This window comes from Canis aureus, chromosome 32, assembly GCF_053574225.1.
Source record: "Canis aureus isolate CA01 chromosome 32, VMU_Caureus_v.1.0, whole genome shotgun sequence".
Lineage (NCBI taxonomy): Eukaryota > Metazoa > Chordata > Mammalia > Carnivora > Canidae > Canis > Canis aureus.
Genome location: NC_135642.1, coordinates 27,051,605 through 27,074,457, shown reverse-complemented (window position 1 = coordinate 27,074,457; position 22,853 = coordinate 27,051,605). Strand labels below are relative to the sequence as shown.

Genomic DNA, 22,853 nt, shown 5'->3' with positions numbered 1-22,853 from the left:
TTAGGTCATGGTTGATATTCTTGACTCAGCCCGCTTATACAGCCACTCTGCATTGAGCAAAATGACTAGAAGGAAAAACTCACCACAAAAGAAAGAATCAGAAACAGTACTCTCTGCCACAGAGTTACAGAATTTGGATTACAATTCGATGTCAGAAAGCCAATTCAGAAGCACAATTATAAAGCTACTCTGGAAAACATAAAGGATTCTAGAGACTTTATGACTTCAGAATTTAGATCTAATCAGGCCAAAATTAAAAATCAGTGAAGTGAGATGCAATCCAAACTAGAGGTCCTAACGATGAGGGTAAATGAGGTAGAAGAAAGAATGAGCAACATAGAAGAGAAGTTGATGGCAAGGAAGGAAGCTGAGGGAAAAAAAAGGAAAAACTATTAAAAGACCATGAGGAAAGGCTAAGGGAAATAAATGATAGCCTCAGAAGGAAAAATCTACGTATAATGGGGGTTCCAGAGCACGCCAAGAGAGACAGAGGGTCAGAAAGCATATGTGAACAAATCAGAGCTGAGAGCTTCCCTAACTTGGGGAGGAAAACATCTCCAAATTCAGGAGACAGAGAGGTTCCCCCCATCCCAAATCAATAAAAACCATTCAACACCTCGACATTTAATAGTGAAGCTTGCAAATTCCAAAGATAAAGAGAAAATCCTTAAAGCAGCAAGAGACAAGAGATCCCTAACTTATATGGGGAGAAATATTAGATTAACAGCAGACCTCTCCATAGAGACCTGGCAGGCCAGAAAGGGCTGGCAGGATATATTCAGGGTCCTAAATGAGAAGAACATGCAGCCAAGAATACTGTATCCAGCAAGGTTCTCATTCAGAATAGAAGGAGAGATAAAGAGCTTCCACGATAGGCAGAAAATGAAAGCATATATGACCACCAAACCAGCTATGCAAGAAATATTAAGGGGGACCCCGTAAAAAAAAGAGGAAGCCCAAAGAAATAATTCACAAAAACAGGGACTGAATAGGTATCATGATGACACTAAATTCATATCTTTCATAGTAACTCTGAACGTGAGTGGGCTAAATGATCCCCTCAAAAGATGCACGGTATCAGACTGGATAAAAAAGCAAAACCCATCTACTTGCTGTCTACAAGAGACTCATTTTAGACCTAAGAACACCTCCAGCCTGAAAATGAAAGGTTGGAGAACCATTTACCATTCAAATTATCCTCAAAAGAAAGCTGGGGTAGCAATCCTCATATAAGATAAATTATAGTTTATCCCAAAGACTGTAGTAAGAGATGAAGAGGGACACTATATCATACTTAAAGGGTCTATCCAACAAGAAGACCTAACAATCATGAATTATTTATGCCCCTAATGTGGGAGCTGCCAAGTATATCAATCAATTAATAACCAAAGTAAAGACATACTTAGATAATAATACACTAACAGGAGACTTCAATACGGCACTTTCTGCAAATGACAAATCTTCTTTTTTTTAAATTTTATTTTTATTTTTATTTTTTTTATTTATGATAGTCACAGAGAGAGAGAGAGAGAGAGAGAGAGGCAGAGACATAGGCAGAGGGAGAAGCAGGCTCCATCCACCGGGAGCCCGACGTGGGATTCGATCCCGGGTCTCCAGGACCGTGCCCTGGGCCAAAGGCAGGCGCTAAACCGCTGCACCACCCAGGGATCCCAATGACAAATCTTCTAAGCACAACGTCACCAAGGAAACGAGCTTTAAATGATACACTGGACCTGATGGATTTCACAGTTATCTACAGAACTTCCCATCTGAATGCAACTGAATATACATTCTTCTCAAGTGCACATGGAACTTTCTTCAGAATAGACCACATACTGTGTCACAAATCAGGTCTCAACCAATACCAAAAGACTGGGATTGTCCCCTGCATATTTTCAGACCATAATGCTTTGAAACTAGAACTCAATCACAAGAAGAAATTTGGAAGAAACTCAAACACGTGGAGGTTAAAGAGCATCCTGCTAAAAGATGAATGGGGTCAACCAGGAAATTAGAGAAGAATTAAAAAGATTCATGGAAACTAATGAAAATGAAGATATAACCATTCAAAATCTTTGGGATACAGCAAAAGCAGTGCTAAGAGGGGGAAATACATCACAATACAAGCATCCCTCAAAAAATTGGAAAAAAATCAGATACACAAGCTAACCTCGCACCTAAAGGAACTAGAGAAAGAACAGCAAATAAAACCTACACCAAGCTGAAGAGAGTTAATGAAGATTCGAACAGAACTCAATGAAATAGAGACCAGAAGAACTATAGAACAGATCAACAAAACCAGGAGCTGGTTCTTTGAAAGAATAAGACAAATAAACCATTAGCCAGCCTTATTAAAAAGAAAAAAAGACTCAAATTAATAAAATCACGAATGAAAAAGGAGAGATCACAACCAATACCAAGGAAATACAAACGATTTTAAAAACATACTATAAGCAGCTATTTGCCAACAAATTAGGCAATCTAGAAGAAATGTATGGATTTCTGGAAAACTACAAATTACCAAAACTGTAACAAGAAGAAGTAGAAAACCTGAACAGCCAATAACCAGGGAGGAAATTGAAGTAGTCATTAAAAACCTCCCAAGAGACAAAAGTCCAGGGCCAGATGGCTTCCCAGGGGAATTCTATCAAATGTTTAAAGAAGAAACAATATCTATTCTACTAAGGCTGTTCTGAAAGATAGAAAGGGACACAATACTTCCAAACTCGGTTTTATGAGGCCAGCATCACCTTAATTCCAAAATCAAAGACCCCACCAAAAAGGAGAATTATAGAGCAATATCCCTGATGAACACAGATACAAAAATTCTCAACAAGATACTAGCCAATAGGATCCAACAGTACCTTAAGAAGATTATTCACCATGACCAAGTGGGATTTATTCCCGGGATGCAAGGTTGACAATCAACGTGATAGATAATATCAACAAGCGAAAAAACAAGAACCATATGATCCTCTCAATGGATGCAGAGAAAGCATTTGACAAAATACAGCATCCATTCCTGATCAAAACTCTTCAAAGTATAGGGATAGAGGAAACATTTCTCAACATCTTAAAAGCCATCTACGAAAGGCCCACAGCATTCTCAATGGGGAAACACTGAAAGCCTTTCCCCTAAGATCAGGAACAAGACAGGAATGTCCACTCTCACCACTGCTTCTAGTACTAGAAGTCCTAGCCTCAGCAATCAAACAACAAAAAGAAATAAAAGGCATTCAAACTGGCAAAGAAGAAGTCAAACTCTCCCTCTTCACAGACGACATGATATTGTACATAGAAAACCCAAAAGACTCCACCCCAAGATTGCTAGAACTCATACAGCAATTCAGCAGTGTGGCAGGATACAATATCAATGCCCAGAAATCAGTGGAATTTCTACACACTAAGACTGAAGAAAGAGAAATTAAGGAATCAACCCCATTTACAATTGCACCCAAAAGCATAAGATATCTAGGAATAAACCTAACCAAAGAGGTAAAGGATCTATAACCCTAAAAACTACAGAACACTTCTGAAAGAAATTGAGGAAGACACAAAGAGATGGAAAAATATTCCATGCTCATGGATTGGAAGAATTAATACTGTGAAAATGTCAATGTTACCCAGGGCAATTTACATGTTTAATGCAATCCCTACCAAAATACCAAGGACTTTCTTCACAGAGTTGAAACAAATAATCTTAAGATTTGTGGGGAATCAGAAAAGACCCCAAATAGCCAAGGGAATATTGAAAAAGAAAACCAGAGCCGGGGGCATCACAATGCCAGATTTCAAGCTGTACTACAAAGCTATGATCATCAAGACAGTGTGGTACTGGCACAGAAACAGACACATAGTGAAACGTCAGGACACCTGCACCGCAATGTTCATAGCAGCAATGTCCATAAGAGCCAAACTGTGGAAAGAGCCTCAGTGTCCATCAAAAGATGAATGGATAAAGAAGATGTGGTCTATATATACAATGGAATATTACTCAGCCATTAGAAACGACAAATACCCACCATTTGCTTCAACGTGGATGGAACTGGAGGGTAATATGCTGAGTGAAGTAAGTCAATCGGAGAAGGACAAACATTACATGATTTAATTCATTCAGGGAATTAAAAGGGAAAGGAGAGAAAATGAGGGGGAAATATCAGTGAGGATGACAGAATATGAGAGACTCTTAACTCTGGGAAGTGAGCAAGGAGTAGTGGAGGGGGAGGTGGGCAGGCGGACAGGGTGACTAGGTGATAGGCACTGAGGGGGGCACTTGACGGGATGAGCACTGGGTGTTATACTGTATGTTGGCAAATCGAACTCCAAAAAAATATATACAAAAAAACCCCCAGAATTCTTCAAAATAAAATCTTAATAGTTAGATGAACACAAAGTCTCATTTTTTGGAATCCAGTAATTATTTCCTACTGTGTGCTTTACTTGACCCTTAGAACCATTATGTTTCAAGGCAATCCATTATGACACTAATCAGATATATTATACATTGTTATGTTAACATGAGTATGCACATTGAGAAAGCTATGTCTTTACAACTTGCTGGGTAATTTAGGAGTCATTTTTTACTTTTTCCAAATTTCCATAGTCTGGTTTCCTACAACACTGAATTATCTATGTATTTTCTCATTAGAAATATCAAGATCATTTGGATCTTGACTTAAAATATTACTTGGTTCATTATATACAGCTTGATGGCCATTCTAACCTCTTTAATTTTGCTCCTTCACAAATTAATGTTTCCTAGATATCCTAGATGTATTAGCATTGAATAGGAATTCTTTATGCTTGACATAAGTACAACTATGATTTACGGTAATGTGTAAATTATTTAAATAAGAATCTTTAATGACATTAAATAAATCTCATGACCTTAAACTAGCAGTTTTTATGAAGAAAGGCAGTAAGCCATGTAAGCTGCTTGACAATTTCTATTCATTGTGATATACAATAGCATAGTTCAGTTTTCATCTCAAAAAAATCTAAAACGCTTCTTATAACAAGAGGTTAAAATAAATAATCTGAACAGTTTATTTTATTTTTTTTAAAGATTTTATTTATTTATTCATGAGAGACAGAGAGAGAGAGAGAGGCAGAGACACAGGCAGAGGGAAAAGCAGGCTCCTGCAGGGAGCCTGACATGGGACTCGATCCCAGGTCTCCAGGATCACATCCTGGGCTGCAGGCAGCACTAAACCGCTGCGCCACCGGGGCTGCCCAATCTTAACAGTTTAATTAGTTATTAGTTAAGCTAGGCCACAGGTTCAAATTAACTAAATATAAGTCAAAATACTTTAAGAGAAATAAAAATACTAATATTCTTCCATTAGTCTCCAATCTAAGTGTATGACTTACTTTTTTTTTTACCTTTTTTTTTTTTTAAAGATTTTATTTATTCATTCAAGAGAGACACTGAAAGAGAGAGAGAGGCAGAGACATAGGCAGAGGGAGAAGCAGGCTCCATGCAGGAAGGCCGATGTGGGACTCGATCCAGGGACTTCAGGATCACACCCTGAGCCAAAGGTAGACACTTAACCGCTGAGCCACCCAGGCATCCCAACATTCTCATTTTTAATACAGAATCTAAACAAATACTTATGGACCTGAGAAAAGCATAAGTCAAGTGCAAGGAATTACAGAATTATTCATTAAATGCCATAGGTTGTCCTATTTATGCAGGTTGTCCTATTTATGGTATTAATAATCATTGAAAAAAAAATAATCATTGAGCATGCTTCCAACTAACTGCTTCACAGGAAATAAGAAATACACTTTTTTTTTTTTTAGAAATTCAGATACCCCATTCCCTTCCTAAGACAGGATCTTAGTACCTTTATAATAGCTGACATCTTAGCCCTTCTAGCTTCCCCAGCTGACCCCACACACTGAAGTACAGCTACAAATGCCCAAAGAAAGAAGACCCACTGGGGAAAATTGTACTTGGCTCAGCTTTGCATGCATCAGTGGGCTTCACAGTTGATAAATATACCCTACAGCCAGATTAACTGACACACTGAAGCAAAAAGGGAAATTTGAGATTTAGCCACTTCATCTTAAACCTCTTTTTAAGTAAGGGTTAGTTTGTTTTTACTTCAGCTTTCACATTTACAAAAAAGTCTGTCCCTAAGGACTCATCTACATTTCTAATGCTAATCATTTAAAAAATATTTCTAAAAACCTTAAATTTATAATGCATCAGTTATGATTTTTAAAAGATCCATATAGTCTTTGTTTTTCACAAATGACACAAAATTTTTAACAGAGAGGCATGTATGTTTTTATTATTATTATTTATTTGCACACATATTTGAAAGAAGGACTTTTTTAAAAGCTTAGAAAATTTTGACAAATTAGGTAGAATGTCTAAAAATGCAAGGGGAAGTTATCAGCCTGCTGATGTTTTTTCTCAACTCCAGGTCTAAGAACCCTTCCCTTTTCTCTACCCAATTATCTCAAAGACTCTAAGCCAGAACTTCACTAGGGACCTGTTTGCCTAAAATACTAACCCCAAGGACCACTACAACAGCCTCCCCTAGATTCTCAACTCTTCCGTGGAAGCAGCTTCCTGTGACTAGTGAAAATCTGAAAACTGCAGAAGAGTTTCCTAAGTAGGATTAGCATTTTAAGTGAGGGGAAGGAATTTTTCACATCTAATTGAGATTATAAATGGCAGTCAATCTGATCCTCAAACCTCATTTCCCACTCAAGTGAAAGTGAGGATAGGTCCAGACAAAATTTGCTGTTACATCTTTCTACTTTGCCTGCAGGGGTGGGGGGAGGGGGGTGGGTGACAAGGATCAAAGGATCAGCCCCATCTGAAGTTTAACCACCAAAGAATTAACTTTTTGACCTTCTAGTATTTTTCTCTGACATGCTTACTGTCTTTCCTCACCCCAGGCACCAAGTGTTACATACTGCCCTCTTGCCAATATTTTTCAATGTAAATACCCAATTCTGAAATGAAGATTATCTTGCTTTTCAGATGCTTTCAAGTTGTTGATGTCCTCAAGAACACATATACAGCTTTTTGGCCTTTGATGTTTCTCACCCACTCTCTACTGCCCAAAGGTACAAGAGTACTGTGCATACAAAGCAAAGGACAAATGTTGACAAAAAGAGTCTTCTTCTCACTTACTAGTATCACTATTACAGTGGTTCTACATCCTAAAACTAAAAGTTCAAGAGCCATTTTTCCTTTAGAAATACATGGATTTTCAGAGGCTTAATAGGCCCCAAGGGGGACTATTTTGACATAGATTTCCATTAGAGATGTTTCTGGAAAAATAATCTTTGCACATGCTGGCCCTTCTCTTCCTTCCTGTATTCCCTAACCTATACACTCTTACATTTAAAAAATTTCCTTTAATTAATTTATTTATATATTCAGTTATCTATATATATTTTAGCTTAACTTTTCTTTTGAGATAACTGTAGATTTACATAAAGTTCTAAGAAATAGTGGAGAGATCCTGTGTACCCTTTATATATTTCCCCCATCTTGCCATATCATAAGAGATTAACATTGACACAATCCACTTATCTTATTCAGATTTCCTCAGGTTTTTTTTTTTTTTTTTGGTTGTCTGCATGGGCATGTATGTATGTTTAGTTGTATACAGTTTTATCACAGGTGTAGCTTTATTCACCATCACAAATCATGATACAGTTCTGTCAGCATGTAGAGATCTCTCGTGTTTATCTTTTATAACCACATCTACCTGTTTCCTTAACCCCTGGTCACCAACTACCTGTTCTTGATTCTTTAATTTTACCATTTCAAGAGTAGTAAACAGATACTATCATACAGTATGTAATCTTTTAAAAGTGGCTTTTTTTCACTCAGCCTACCTCACTCAAGATCAATTTAAATTTTTGCATTAATAATTTACCCCTTTTTATTGAGGAATAATATTCCGTGGTATGAGAATATCACAGTTTATTTAACCATTCACCCCGTGAAAGACATTTGGATTCTGTCCACTTTTTGCCTAATTACCAAACAAGGTGCTATTAACATTCATGCAAATTTTCATTTCTCTGGGATAAATGTCTCTTTCAAGAGTACAATTGCTGAGTTGTATGGTAACTGCAAATTTAATTTTATAACAAACTGATAAAATGTCTTCTATAATGGCTATCCCCATTTTACATTCCTAATGTAAATTTTCAGTTACTTCCTTAGATTAAATTCCTTACTGGTATAGTTGAGCAGAGATACAACGTATTTTTTAAATGGGTATATAAATTCATTGGGACACTGTTTTCCCTTTTAAGTGTATCATGATAAGCACATTGTGTAAAGAAAACAGTTGGGAAGTTCAGATGAGCTGCAATGTCCTAAAACTATTCAGTATAATAAGCTGACCGAAGAAGTCAGGGACAGATTTAAGAAAGATATAAACAGATACAGAGAGTACACATATTAATATAAAAATTATGAATGAATATATACATATGTATGCCTTCTGTATCTCTAGGGAAAAAGTAAATTATAAGCAGACACCTGCTACTATGCTAGTGCCTGAAGATGTTTTCTTTGTAAAACACCTAAAGGTAGAGGCACCTGGCTGGCTCAGTCAGAAGGGCATGAGAGTCTTGATATCTCGGGGTCCTGGGTTCAAGCCCCATGCTGGATGTAAAGATTGTTTAAAAAAAAAAAATCCAACAACTTTAAAAAATATTTTTTAAAACCTCCTAAAGATAATATTTATATTTTTAAAAGATATCTAATTGAAATCTTACTGTCAAATGAAAGGAAACAAAAACCTATACTTGATACATTCCTATCTTGTCTAAACATATAGATATGTATGTGTGCATGTGTAAGTGCTCTCTGTACTTAATGTTGTCACTAAATGACTGCACAGTTTCCTTGAAACTCTTAGCCTATATGAAAGGACAATTAAAAATGAGAATTCTTTGGTGAGAGCATATTTCATGTACGTAAACCTGACAAAAAATTTACAGTAATCATCATGTAGCAAATATAGCACTATGTTTTCTCTTAAATCTTTCAGACAGAAGAGAGCCTGGAGATTGAAGACGAATAGCATATCAAATCAGAAAACTTCTCAAACACAAACCATTAAGGTACTTTACATGAAAATTACATGAACTGTAACAAAAATCCATAACTTACATTTACCTTAGAAAAACTGCTCACACACAAATCTAGAAAATGTTATAATTTTTTCATTGCACATAGCCCTTGTAGAGATTCTCAGATTGGGAGTACAGACTCTCACTAAAGCAACAATGTACCTTTCTGATGATTATGCCATTATCACACTATCCTCTCATCACATTCTTTCTACAGACTATTCTCCACAGCTATTCTCTGCAGATTTCTCTCTCTAAAGAGCTACCCCACTGTCACATCTCCACTGGATTGCCTGAGTTCCATCTCTTTCCTCTCCTAATGTGCTGGTTCAACTTATATAGTTACAATTTGATATTGCGATTCTAAGAAGTTTTTTTTTAAAAATTCAGATTATACAAAACTAAGGGAACACCAGGATTTCAGATGAAGGAAATCTGACATTTGACTTAAAAGCCAATTATCAATATCATTATCCGAAGAGACAACAACAAGAGAAAAACAATTCATCTAGTGAGTAACTTACCATTCTGCAGAGAGGCAATAAAGCCTTAGAAATTTCAGAAATAACTCACCACTACCAAAACCACCAATTACTTTGTTCGGATATCCAAAACTTCATCTAGTGAGTAACTCACCATTCTGTAGTGAGGCAATAAAGTCTTAGAAATTTTAGAAATAACTCGCCACTACCACAACCACCAATTACTTTGTTCAGATATCCAAAACACATAACACACTGATCCTGTTGTGTTCCATAGAATTTCACACACACACATATATATCATTTGTTACCTCTTCAAAAAACTGACAGTGTTGCTACTGTTTAAAGTATTTTTGTTACATTATCTAGAACAAGATTAGCACACTACAGCCTGTAGAGCAAATCCAGGCCATCAGCTGTTCTTTTTATAGCCCATGAGCTAAGAATAGTTTTTCACATTTTTAAATGGTTATATAAGTATCTACATAATATCATTGATTTTGCCTCCTGGACTGCAAACCTAAACGATTTACTATCTGGCTTTTTGCAAAAAGGTCTGCTCACCCCTGATCTCAGGTATCTGTGTAGAAAAGTATGTAACAGAAATTAATATAATTTATGACTATAAACTAATTAATTTAATTTGCAGTAAAGTGGCCTTGTGCTCTACTACCATTTAATTGTTAACTCCCTAGAAATTTCGTAGCATCTGAGGAGTCTGACAGTTCTCCAGAGATACTCTCAATGTGAAAAACAAGTATGTAATATAAAGATGATTGTTACATATTTCACCACAGCACATATATGGTAATAGCAAAAAAAAAAAAAAATTCTTAAGAAGAAAGAATTAAAATTCAGCCTGAGGGGTGTGTGTGTGTATTGTCTGTGTGTGTATGCCAGACACATAGATAGAAATAACACAAGGACTTAAAATATGGGAAGAATGGCAAGTTCTACTGTTCATAAAAACCAAAAATCCTAAATAACAAAACCAAAACAAACAACACGGAAGCCACAGAAAACTTGAGCTATAAGAAGCAGAGACTGGGGGCCTGAGTGGCTCATTTGGCTGGGCGTTGGACTCTTGATTTCAGCTCAGGTCATGATCTCAGGGTTGTGAAACAGAGCTCCAAGTGAGGGTCCTACAGAAGGTCCCACAGCAAGTCTGCTTGTCCCTCTCCCTCCCCCTCTGCCCAAACACACACTCTCTAAAATAAATAAATAAGTAAAATCTTTAAAATAAAGAGCAAAGGCTGAATTTTTAAGAAAAAAAAAAAGAGATGTGAAGAAGATTATAAAACTGGTGAGTTGACACTCTAGCAACAATCTTTTGAGGGGCTTCGCACAATACATAAGGCTTATTAAATAACAACAACTCAGTTCAAAACCTATATATAACCTATATAACTGAAGGATCTGATACCTTTAAACAGTAATATTTCCACAATATAAACCAAAGCAATATGCTTTCAAATTTTAAAAAGATTCACTTTCATTTGGTAGTTAATTAAAAGTTGCATAAATATTGTGACACTAACCAAGCTAGCACTAACTCTTCATTTTGAAAGGGTATGGGGACTATCAGTTGTACCGCCTCCTACTTCTAGTCTTTACAATAACCTTATATTTCTCAATACTCTTTACCGAGAACCACTGAACTAGATGACCTCTAAGGTCCATTCTAGTTCAACCATTCTATGAGAATTTTAGTATTTAAGTATTTATTTTTAATAAAACACTAAAAAAACTGATAGTAAATGATAAAGGCATCATTATAACTATAAGCAGTGAAATCTGACAGAGCACTACACAGAAGGCAAGCTCCGATAATGCTGCTCTGGACGTTCCTTAATTGAAAGAGTACCCCAGGGCAGCCCCGGTGGCTCAGCGGTTTAGCACCGCCTTCAGTCCAGGGCATGATCCTGGAGACCCGGGATCGAGTCCCATGTCAGGCTCCCTGCATGGAGCCTGCTTCTCTCTCTGCCTGTGCCATTCTCTCTGTGTCTCTCATGAATAAATAAATAAAATCTTAAAAAAAAAGAGTACCCCAAATTCTCAACTATATGCCATGGTATGGTTCTCAAATAATACAAATCTAGGAAAACTAAAGTTTACAAAGTTCTTTTTTAAAAAATCATTCCTTTGTTCTCTAGTAACCAGGTAGCTGCACCTCTTGTAAGGCATCCCATTACAGGTAGAGTTCACATTCACTTTGCTAGAATTAGACACAAACAATGGGAAAGATTCAAGTTAGAACCAAGTAGTCCCAATGAAGTTGACCTTGCAGATAGTGTGGCTATCTCAGGCCAGAGTCAATGATGTTGTTGGTCAGTCATTTGTTAAATATCCCATTATACAGAGCAAACACAAAAGAAATCCATCAAAAATTGAGTATCACGCAAGAGATGCAAAGTCCTTAAAAATGATGTGAAAGAATCATTTAATTAAACACAAATTCCAGCGACAGATTGGAACCTAAACTAAGAGTCAGTTAATAACTAAAGAGAAAATCATGAAGGTTCAAATGTAAAAGACATTCTTGTATTACCAAACAATTTTCTAAGGAAAAAAATATACCAAAAAACTCAGTAATTAATTCACTTTTTGTTCACTTAAAAACTAGGGGATTATATAAATTACTGTTTTGTTCTTCATAATATTAGTTTTAATTTTCAAAATAAGGCCCTAGTCAAACATTTTTTCCTCTATCTTCTGAAATCTCAGCATCTAAGTAATTCTAAGTAATTCTTCTAAGTAATCCATTGCAGGATTAATTACGCTTAGATAAAAGAGACCTGAGTCTATACAGGAGTACCCCTGTATAGTGAGGCATTAGTACTAGTTTGGCCTTTTCCAGACTGGGTAGGAAAAAATAAAACGAAACACATCAGCTAATCTCTGGCTCAAAGGAACAGTGTCAGAAAGAATGGCTATCATGTCATTTTAACTACGGAAAAGAGGCTGCTTTTCAGGTTATGAAGGCAAAGTAGGGACATGGAAAGAGACAATGCTGCCAGGAACGGAGTATTATTAAAAAAAAAAGAAACACATAACTGCACTGAAAGAAAACATTCCAGACCACTAAGGAGTAAGGTATTCTGTAATCTGGGAGCCAGAAGGGACAATTTACAACAATTTGGAAAGATTGGAATACGGGAACTGGAAGTAGAGGGGAAGAGACAGTAGTGATTCTGAACCCCCCCCTCTCCTTTCCCACTTCTCAAATTTCCTCCTGGCCCACTTTGCCTCTCCCAATTTATCCCATTCTTTCAACAAACACTTTTAAGGGGAAAGAAGGAGATCTGATGACATTGTTTGAACCCCTGGATCTGCTATGCCTAAAATCAATCTGCTTCTGGCTGTTCTGTAATATGTGACTCAATACCGTTTTTTATCGAACACAGTTAAGTTCATTTCTGTCTTTGTTAGAGGAGTCCTGACCAATACACTGGATTTTGCTATTCTACAATACAACTTTTCCTGATCATTTCTGGTTGTGTATTTTAATCTCTTCTGAATTTCTGTAAGAACATCTTTGTATCACTCATATTCTACTATGTGTAATAATACTGAAATTACTTCCTCTACAACACTGAAAGTCTGTAAAGACAGACTGAATCTTACTTTTATAGTCTGCCATACAGATATTTTCATACATTAATGGGCAGAAAAAAGGCATGAATGGATACGTGAAGGAGAAGGAGGAAGGTATTCAACAATTCAGAATGGTTAATGAAGTCTAAGCAGTAGCATGAGGAAGAAAAAGTTACAAGGGTTATAATGCGGGAAAAGGAGCAAATGGACAAATGGTTGCATAAAGGGGTAAAAATGGAAAAGAAGCAGTGTAGTAGAAAGGGGTCAGGAGCTAAATTATAATCAGGAGGGCTGGGTCCATGTTTCCTAATTAACTACTCATTTCACTTTTCTTGGCTTTGGTTTCTTCAATGGTAACTAGTTCTCTTTCACTCAAGTTACTCTTAGTGCCAATATTTTGTGTTTGTAAGCAGCCAAAGATCAGAGAATGAAGATCAATGATATATAACCCATATCCTTTCTTGAGATGGGAGTCTAATAAAACACTGCGGAGGGAAAAAAAAAAAAAAACACTAGAGAACATATGAAGGCCTCATCTTATGAAATACTGTCAAACCAGATACTAAGCTACACTGTTTCCCCTAAGCACAATTATAATCATTTTCATTATCTCATCTAGTGAAGGAATTTCATATACATCAAAGTTAGAAATCTTTTGAGGGTAGAGTTCTATTGTGCTTTGATATTCTGAAAATGGTAATTCTACATTTTTTTTGTAACTCTAAGAGAATTCTGGAATTTTTTTTTTTTTTGAGAATTCTGGATTAATCAGAAATTATACTGCAGGCAGAGTCAAGTAAACAGAAGAGTTTTCTTTGAAACTGATTGTTTGAGAGAGCAAATATATAGGAGCAAATATAGCAAAATATATATACACTAATAAATAAAGTGTACTCAGATTTAAATTTCCAGGCAAGCCCACAAAAACATATTTAATCCATAATGAAATGAAAATAAAACACAGTAGCTGTTATAGAGGGGGGGCTTAAACTCTGAGGTAAAGAAGGGTAGTAGATCTGACCAGACTCCAATATCAAAGGAAAGGCAGTTTGTTTGTAATTCAAATGCTTTTTAAAAAAAAATTTAGTAATATACTTGAATAACTGAACCCAACCTGTAATACTAGCTAAGATGTCTCAAATAAATTATAAAAATATATACAACAATATCATTAACACTGTTGCTATTTTATATTTCAGGGACCTTTGATGTATTAACTTTTATTTTTCCCTTAAAAACAACCAAAGTGGGCAGCCCCTGTGGTTCAGCGGTTTAGCACCGCCTTCAGCCTGGGGTGTGATCCTGGAGACCTGAGATCGAGACCCACATCAGGCTCCCTATATGGAGCCTGCTTCTTCTTCCTCTGCCTCTCTCTCTCTTTTTCTCTCTCTGTGTCTCTCATGAATAAATAAAATCTTAAAAAAAAAAAAAACAAAAACCCAACCAGAAGCATTTCCAAGTGCATACTCCATGGAAAAGTAGTTCCTCAAAGGCTAATGATTCTATTTACAAAAAAGGCTTCTGTGTGTCATCTGAATCTCAGATGTGATGAGCTGAACAAAGTTTTTTTTTTGTTGTTGTTTTTTTTTTGAGCTGAACAAAGTTAAACAAGCTTTTCCTCCCCTTTTTTCCAGAGCTTTTAGTATCCCAAAGTACAATCTGAGTATGTAAAATCTGAGTATGTAAGAAGGGGCACATGATATACAATACGTTCCAAAGTTATGTTGCTACGGAACCATTTTTTCATGGTGGTTTCTCAAGACCAGGATCTCCATAATCAGATTTCAGGAGCTAGTAAATAGAAACCTGGGAGCATTATATTGAAAGAACAAATATCTTAAATGCCTAATGGAAAAACTATTTGGGAGTCAGAGGAGACATGGATTCTACATTCAATTTTGCCATTTATTGGCTCTGTGATCTCAGGACAAAACATTTAATTTTCTTGTGCCTTAGTTTTATCGTTTGCAAAATAGCAATTATAATTCTAGTTGCAGTCTTTTTCTAGGCCGGAAGATATTAGATACATGATATTACAGAATTATAAAATTCTAGACCTGCAGAAGACCTCTGAGACTACCCAGTAGTATTCTATCAAAAATGTAATTTTAAGGATCTAGAATAAAGCCCCACATCTCCTAACACTTAGCTCTGCATTTTTTCCTATACCATGACATGTTGTTTTCATTCTTTAAAGGATAAAACATCTCTAGAGGCAGGAAATGGGTCTCAAAAAGGAATACAAGTGAAGGTATATTTCATCCTAAAATTCCCATTGACAACATATACACATTAGCCTAAAATCAGTAAAGCTCTGATAAACATGGAGAGGCAGAAAGATTAAAGGAGTTCATGCCACAATCACTTGGGAACTGAAGGCAGGAAATGCTATGAAAAAATTCATTTTTATACCCCATTAATAAACTGGTCCGACCATTACCAAAAATGTATCTAACCAACAACAGGTAAAGGAAAGCAAATCTTACTGAAATTAATGAGAGAATCAAGGGTAGAGGAATGGACTAAAGCTGGAAGAGACTAGAAATAGGTAAGACTATTTGGTGGTGCTACTGCAATTCATTGCTATTGTCAAAGCTTTGCAGCTTTCCTATAATACAGAACTGTTTGATGCTAATTACTTAGAGATGTACCAAAAGGATGTATTTATTTCACTTGAAACATAAGAAAAGCCCTTTTTTTCCCATACTGACAAATCAATGGGATAATTCTGGAATTCATTAAAAAGAAACACTAACTGATTCAACAATAATAGCTTTACTTCCTGCATAAAACACTTCAAAATATCTAAATGAATATAGAAATGCATGTTTCTATGGCAAATTGTTCATTATTGAATCATTATCAAGCCTTGTTAGACAAAATTTCTCATTTTTGCAATGTGCAAAACCATTAAAGTGTTTGAGAGCTCCATCATGAAAGACAGTGGCACTTTATAATCCACTATTTCTTCAGGCAAATGTGCTTATGGTTGAACATAATACGAAAAATAACAACATTCCCCAGTATATGATTCTACCCCCCCTTAATGGTATTTTTATACGTTGACAGCAATGATGAAATATGTTACGGCTTTCCTATTAGCTTTAACTGTTTCTGAGCATTCATCATTCATGGCATTACTCTGAAGTGTTACCTGTTAGGATGATTAGGTATCTACATAGTTCCAAATGCTTCTAATAGTGCTACGCACATTTCAGTCATGCTTTAACAACATAGGTTTTTAGCCTGAAATTCCCTTATATTATCAAATGGGTAGAAAAGTCATCTATTCACTGTAACTCTACCAAGTGCTATAAACCTACATATTTGGAAATCTAACAGTTCATTTACTTCAGCTCACATCAAGTGGGATTGCCTGTTGCTGCATGGAACTACTCTACAATTTAGAAGATATTCATTTCCAAAAGCAAGCTACTGTCACATAGATTGCTTAGACTAAACTGTTAGATACTTCGTTTGATCATTTTTATTGAAAATAAAAGGGAAAAAGTGTAGTAGATTAGGTATTGCCAATGACCAGTGAAATCCTTTTGGACATGCCTGCCTGATCTTTTCAGGGTTATTTTCCCCTTCTTTATAAAGTAAATTAACATTTTTAAGATTAGACACTTAAAACTTACAACGAAAATGTATAGTTGCACCTGATTAATTGTACATTGTAGTTCAGATGAATGCAGATTATTTTCCACTTATACTACAAAGATATCAATCTGTTTATAAATTTCAGTTTTTATATTTCAAGGCTTATTTTAGATGCTGATTTTTAACACAGGGTATGTATGATAGTAAAAGTATTCTAATAATTATCTGTAAACTGAAGAAACCAATAAGCACAAGCTCATAATTACTCCAACTAAGAAAATGTTACCTCAAACTGAATTACAGAAATATTTTTAGTCAAAAGATGCTCAGAGCAAGTAACTGACATGCATAATATAAAAAAGGACAATTTCTGATTTTTTACTTCTAAGAAGTACAGCCTCAATTAAGAAAGCTTTGTTCAATCTGAAATTACAGGAACACTGACTAGAGCTTACTCTACCATATTTACAATTAAATGTTACTTGGGGAAAACGTATACCACAGAAAGAAATTATTTGGAGTGCCAGATCTGTTTCACTTTGATAGTAAGTTCAATAGAAAATTTAAAAGATAAATTAAGAAAGTTTTCCCTGGCTAGATGCAAGGATAATTATTTTGTTCTCAATTTAATTCTCATTTTTACCTAGAATGATATAATTTTCATTTGCATTTATGTTAAAACAAATTGTCATTTTAAAAACAAGTTTTAATGCCCATTAGGTTCTTAACTCTTGTGTCATACTCAATGATTCTGACTTTAAACTGGTAACTGCTTTAGGCAAAATCCACGCAAGAATATCAGACTGTCTCCGCAACACTTTATAAAGGATAAGGGAATTAAACAAAGACTGTGCAAAGCAAAACCATTTATAAAGAAATTGCAGACCACCAGGATTTTGGATTTGGGTAATCCACTTAGATTAGCATGGCTGTGTCTTAAAAGGACAATTCCAAGATCACAATATAGGTCATGTCCTTAAGAAATAGAGTAAGTAATGAAATCAATGTCAATTACACAAAGTTCCATATTTACATGACACCACTGACAACAAGTTAAACAGATTAAACAAAGCTTTCTAATGTGCTCAGGCCCAGCACATGTAAGAAGGAAAAATAATGTTATAAACAGATTCTTTTTAATTAGGTTCTGCAAAAAAGGTAAAATTATTGCTTTAACAACGACAAAAGAGTGGCATTCAAGCTAGAGTAAAAAAAAAAAAAAGCTTGGGCTTATCACTTCAGATTGAACAGCTATAAACCTTCACCTGAGAAAGAAGGGAGGGAGAGAGTGGAAAATGTTTTTGCAGGGAGTAGGCGGGAATAAAAAGAAAAGCTACCTTAAAAATTTTGCCAAAATATAACAATCAGGCTTAGGTAGTAGCCTTCAAAGTACAACTTTACTATTGCAGAACACAAATTCAAAATCCCCAATACGAACCCAAGTGCTTAAAACAAATGCTGCCAACATCTAAATGTACTATTGTTTTAATAAAAAAAAAAAGTTTTAATCAAATAGTGCTGAAAGAAATATTGTCCAAAATAAGTAAAATCTGCTTAAAAATCACTGCTTTGTCATATTTTTAATTGCCACATATATATTCAACTGTTAAGACAAATACCAAATTACAAACCTCTCAAAATGCTTCTCTGCTCAGAAAGCAAAAAACATAAAGACATTGCCAAATTTTAATATACTTCTGCTTTCTTTTTTGATACCAATGATATTCTGAATGCTCCTTAAACTGAGCTGGACAAGGAAAGCCTGGATGCCCACAGAAACACAGGAACTTTCTTCTAGATACTTACGTGTATTTCTTGGACAAAGGGATAAAAACTGTCCCTGACCAAAGAGGCTTTGTGAAGACTACTTGCAGAGAATTACCAACTTACCCATCAGATTTGAGTTCATGAAAGGTGTTGGGGACAAGCCTTCATGGGCCCCTAATCGACTGTCGTTCAAGTGATCACTGTAATGAGGGCTGTCTGTAAAACCCTAGGGGGGGGAAAAAAGACCAGAGTATTAAAGAGATTATTTGGCAGTCTTGCTAATTGAGCATAATGACACTCATCTAATTAATATACAGACTTACAAATGGTCATTCCAAACCAAGTTCCTTGTTCATTACTTTAAAAACTAAACAGAAGTGCTCCTTTTATTTCTTTTAAGGCTTTAAAGTAGTCTCTTAATGATCTTAAAGAAAATTAGCCCTATGAACTCTTTACATCGAAAAGTAAAGTTCTATAGGTCATTTTTTTTAAAAGGATAAACTAAGAAAATATACTTTTAAGTTGTACTAAATTAGGAAAATGTTTATCTCTACCCTCCTTTCTCTGTCTCCAAACCCTACCAATTAAGAGTTAGGTAATTACAAGTTTTATTTAAAATACTAAAAATAATCCACAATCAATATAATAGAAATGAATCTTTTCCTAAGAGGCAAATAAATATTTAACAAAAAAGATCTCTCTATACTCCCTTTAATACTAGTATAATAAGACAGACTCCTAGAGAAACTTAACCATGTAAAATAAGGAAAACATTAAAAATAGTGGATTAAAATTGAGTCTTAAAAATGAAATTGCACACAACACAAAAACAATAAAGCTAATGCTATTATTTCACAGCTGTTACCAAATTTCTCTTCATAACTTAAAACATGTTTTTAAAAAAAAAAAAAACAAAGGAGGAAAAAAGATATTGAAGTTAACAAATAAATGTTACAAAAGCCCTGTGGATTAAAAACTGCTCTGGTTCTCACTTTTACACATACTAAGTACAGAATCATACTGTTTTTGAACAAGGCTTTGAATCCTGGATAATTAAACCTCAGGTGATACCTACTCTTCTGTGAACTTAAAATGATTTCAGTAAAGATGAGAAAAACTTCCTAGAGGCCCAAAGAGGAAAGCAAAGTGCCTTGGCTCACAGAAACCAGAAATCACCCAGGATCCCATGAGACCATAAAATCATCAATCACTGAACATTTATTATTACCCAGACCGCAGGCTACCATTCGAGAAGACATTAATGGGGCTGGAACAGGCCTCACTACCTTCTCAGGCATGCTGTCAGCTCAACCACAGGGCTAAGAACTGGGGGCTAACTAACTGTCAAATCACTACAATTGCTTACGGATGCATGTCACAACTCCTTCTGCTCTTCTGTTTTAACACTAATCTTCTGGGAGTGCTAACTCCCAAACGAATCTTTGTTTCATTTTTATCTACTTTAGAATTACTGATACACTTGTGATAGACACTCAAGAAGAATCCTGGTGACATTTACAACTTGGTTATGACCACAAGGGTGTCCTCTGGTAACCACAACCAAAGTCTCATGGGTGACAAGCCACATGCACAGAACAGAATGGCTCCTAGCTAAGGTCACTCTTTGGAGTATACTTTTTGTTATTTAAAACTTAACACTCTTGAAGTGCTAAGTGACCTAGGACTATCTCACAGACATCTGGGTATTTCTCTCTACCACTTCTTCCTACTGTCACTTTTAAGTATGTAAAAGTCCAAGCAAAGCATTAAAATCTCTAAAACACTCACTGAAACACAGCTTAACATCATTACACAATGATATTACTGTAGGAAAATGCCAACAGAAATGTGTTTGTAGGTGAGACACATTGTCCACACTTCATTTAAATGCAAAAGAATAATAAAAGATTAATTTTGTATGCTCTCAGAACCTCCTCATTCTTTAAGTATCAAAAAGGGACTTTTTTCTTTCCTGACCATAAAAATAAAAACATTCAAGTTTTCTTTTTAACTATCTCCTAAAGCAATATACATATAGATCTAAATTTTAGGGTATCAACAAATGATTATACACACATAGTATATTAACTTCATAGATTACATGTAATACAGCTTAACAAAGCATATTTATCTCTAAACCTCCATTAACATGTGCTCAAAGAACACAGAAATTATTTTACCATCAATCATACAATAATAATAAGTACTGTCCCTTATCCATGTACATCCACATACTGCAGGACATAGTACAGAATTTACTACAAGATTATTTCCCAGTCTACTCAGAAATCTGGGATTGTCATACTGTACTATAGAGAAGTAGTCTCTGTAAACTATTTTTCATCACGTACAAGAAAGATTTGAATATGGGTCACTAATTCCTATCTATTTATTCATAAATTGTATACATATATGATAAACCAACATGTAAAATTTCAGTAAGGCCTAATTTTGCTCTTGGAAGACTAAAAATTTAATAGAAATGTGAATATTTTTCCCTACTCAAATGTTCATGCATACAACTTTCTTGAAAAGTTATAGCCCAAGAGGCAAAAAAGAGATAGTTCTTAATTCACAGATGCAAACTGATGAGAGGACAGAACAAAGAAAAAAGTCTTATAAATGACTGCCATGGTTTTGGATCTAATATACACCAAGAACTCACTTGAAAGACAAACCAATTACTGTTTTGTGATTATTCTTGTCACTGCTTCCACCAGAATACAACTTTTAGTGCACCATGATGAAAAGTTACAAAGTAATTTACAAACATTTAAATAGGATCACTATAGGTCATATTTTTTTTTTTTTTTTAAGATTCGTGAGAGACACACAGAAAGAGAGAGAGGCAGAGACACAGGCAGAGGGAGAAGCAGGCCCCATGCAGGGAACCCGACGTGGGACTCATCCCAAGTCTCCAGGATCACACCCTGGGCTGCAGGCGGCACTAAACCGCTGCGCCACCGGGGCTGCCCAGGTCACATGTTTAAGATCAGTTCTAGAAAAGTACACAGTTCTCTGTCAGCATGTTAATGCGTCCACTAGCTGGGTGATACCTAGAACAATGCTATTTTGCAAACATCAATATTCATATCAACTGACCAGAGATCATGTTACAATACAGATTAAGAAGCATAGGGTCGAGAGTGGGGCCTGAGATTCTAACATAAAGGTGATGTGATGCTACTGGTTCACAGACCACTCTTCCAGTAAGCAAGAACCAAGATAATCTGAAAAGAAAAAAAAATCTCCTTCACATATAGAGAGGAAAAATTCAAAGCTAGGAAAGCAATAGCCAAGTACTATCACTCTTTCAAAGTAGAACCACATTAAAACACTAGAAGTTTCCAGGTAAGAATAATTAGAGGGAAATCCCAGTTAAGCAAAAAAAAAAAAATCTAAAGCAATTAGAGTAACAAAATGTTTTTATGTAATGTAGATATATATTCTTTCATACAGTTTTAAGTAGACAACATATCAAATAGAGCTTTAATGAAAGAAGTTGAGTTGACCTGGGGTTTAAGAAGACTCCCTGAGTACCACATAGAGTTAGGCAATAAGGATGGACGCTCACAGAAAGGACAAGAGAATGCCATAACATAATACAGTATGGGGCCGAAAGAATGATAGTAGGGAAGATAGCGAAATCACGCAATGGCCAGCCAGAATATTAAAGAGTAGAGAAAATAAGGGGAAGGTGACTGGCCTGAGGGAGGAGTTAGACTAAAAAGAAAAGAAAAATAAAACAAGCAATCGTTAAGATTGAGCCCAAGGAGATCAGTCCATGGTATTGATAAATGAATGCTATATTCAATTTTGGAATGAAAAGAAAATAAACCAGTAAGATCATTAAATACAGAATGATCATGGTGCATATTTTAAATTGATAAAGCACTACTATGCTAATAAAAATGGTCAAACCTGACATTCTGTGGCTCCTAATTCTGATCTTGAATTCTGTAAAATGGATTTACTACGAAAATTACCATTAGTAAAACCGAGGCTTCTATACATAAGATAATGAACACTACATTATGAAGGATGGTACAGTATTACTAGAATCATCTATCATATAGCTTTTTAGACAAATAGTATGCTAACAATCAAAAAATATTTTCAAATGTATCCTAAAAAATTACTATTCTTGGGACACCTGGGTGGATCAGCAGTTGAGCATCTGCCTTTGGCTCAGGGTGTGATCCCAGGGTCCTGGGATCCAGTCCCGCATCAGGCTTACTTCAAGGAGCCTGCTTCTCCCTCTGTCTATGACTCTGCTGCTCTGTCTCTCATGAT

General features: G+C 35.5%; 1 protein-coding gene across 9 annotated transcripts in view; it reads right to left on the bottom strand.

Moving 5' to 3' along the window:
* The window catches only part of TCF12 (transcription factor 12), a 371,870-nt gene that overhangs the window by 173,974 nt on the left and 175,043 nt on the right, over nt 1-22,853 (bottom strand). For all 9 annotated transcript variants that reach the window (XM_077881227.1, XM_077881229.1, XM_077881231.1 and 6 more), the window contains one exon: nt 18,684-18,786. In XM_077881227.1, the coding sequence (XP_077737353.1) occupies nt 18,684-18,786 (103 nt within the window). The remainder of the gene's footprint in view (nt 1-18,683; nt 18,787-22,853) is intronic.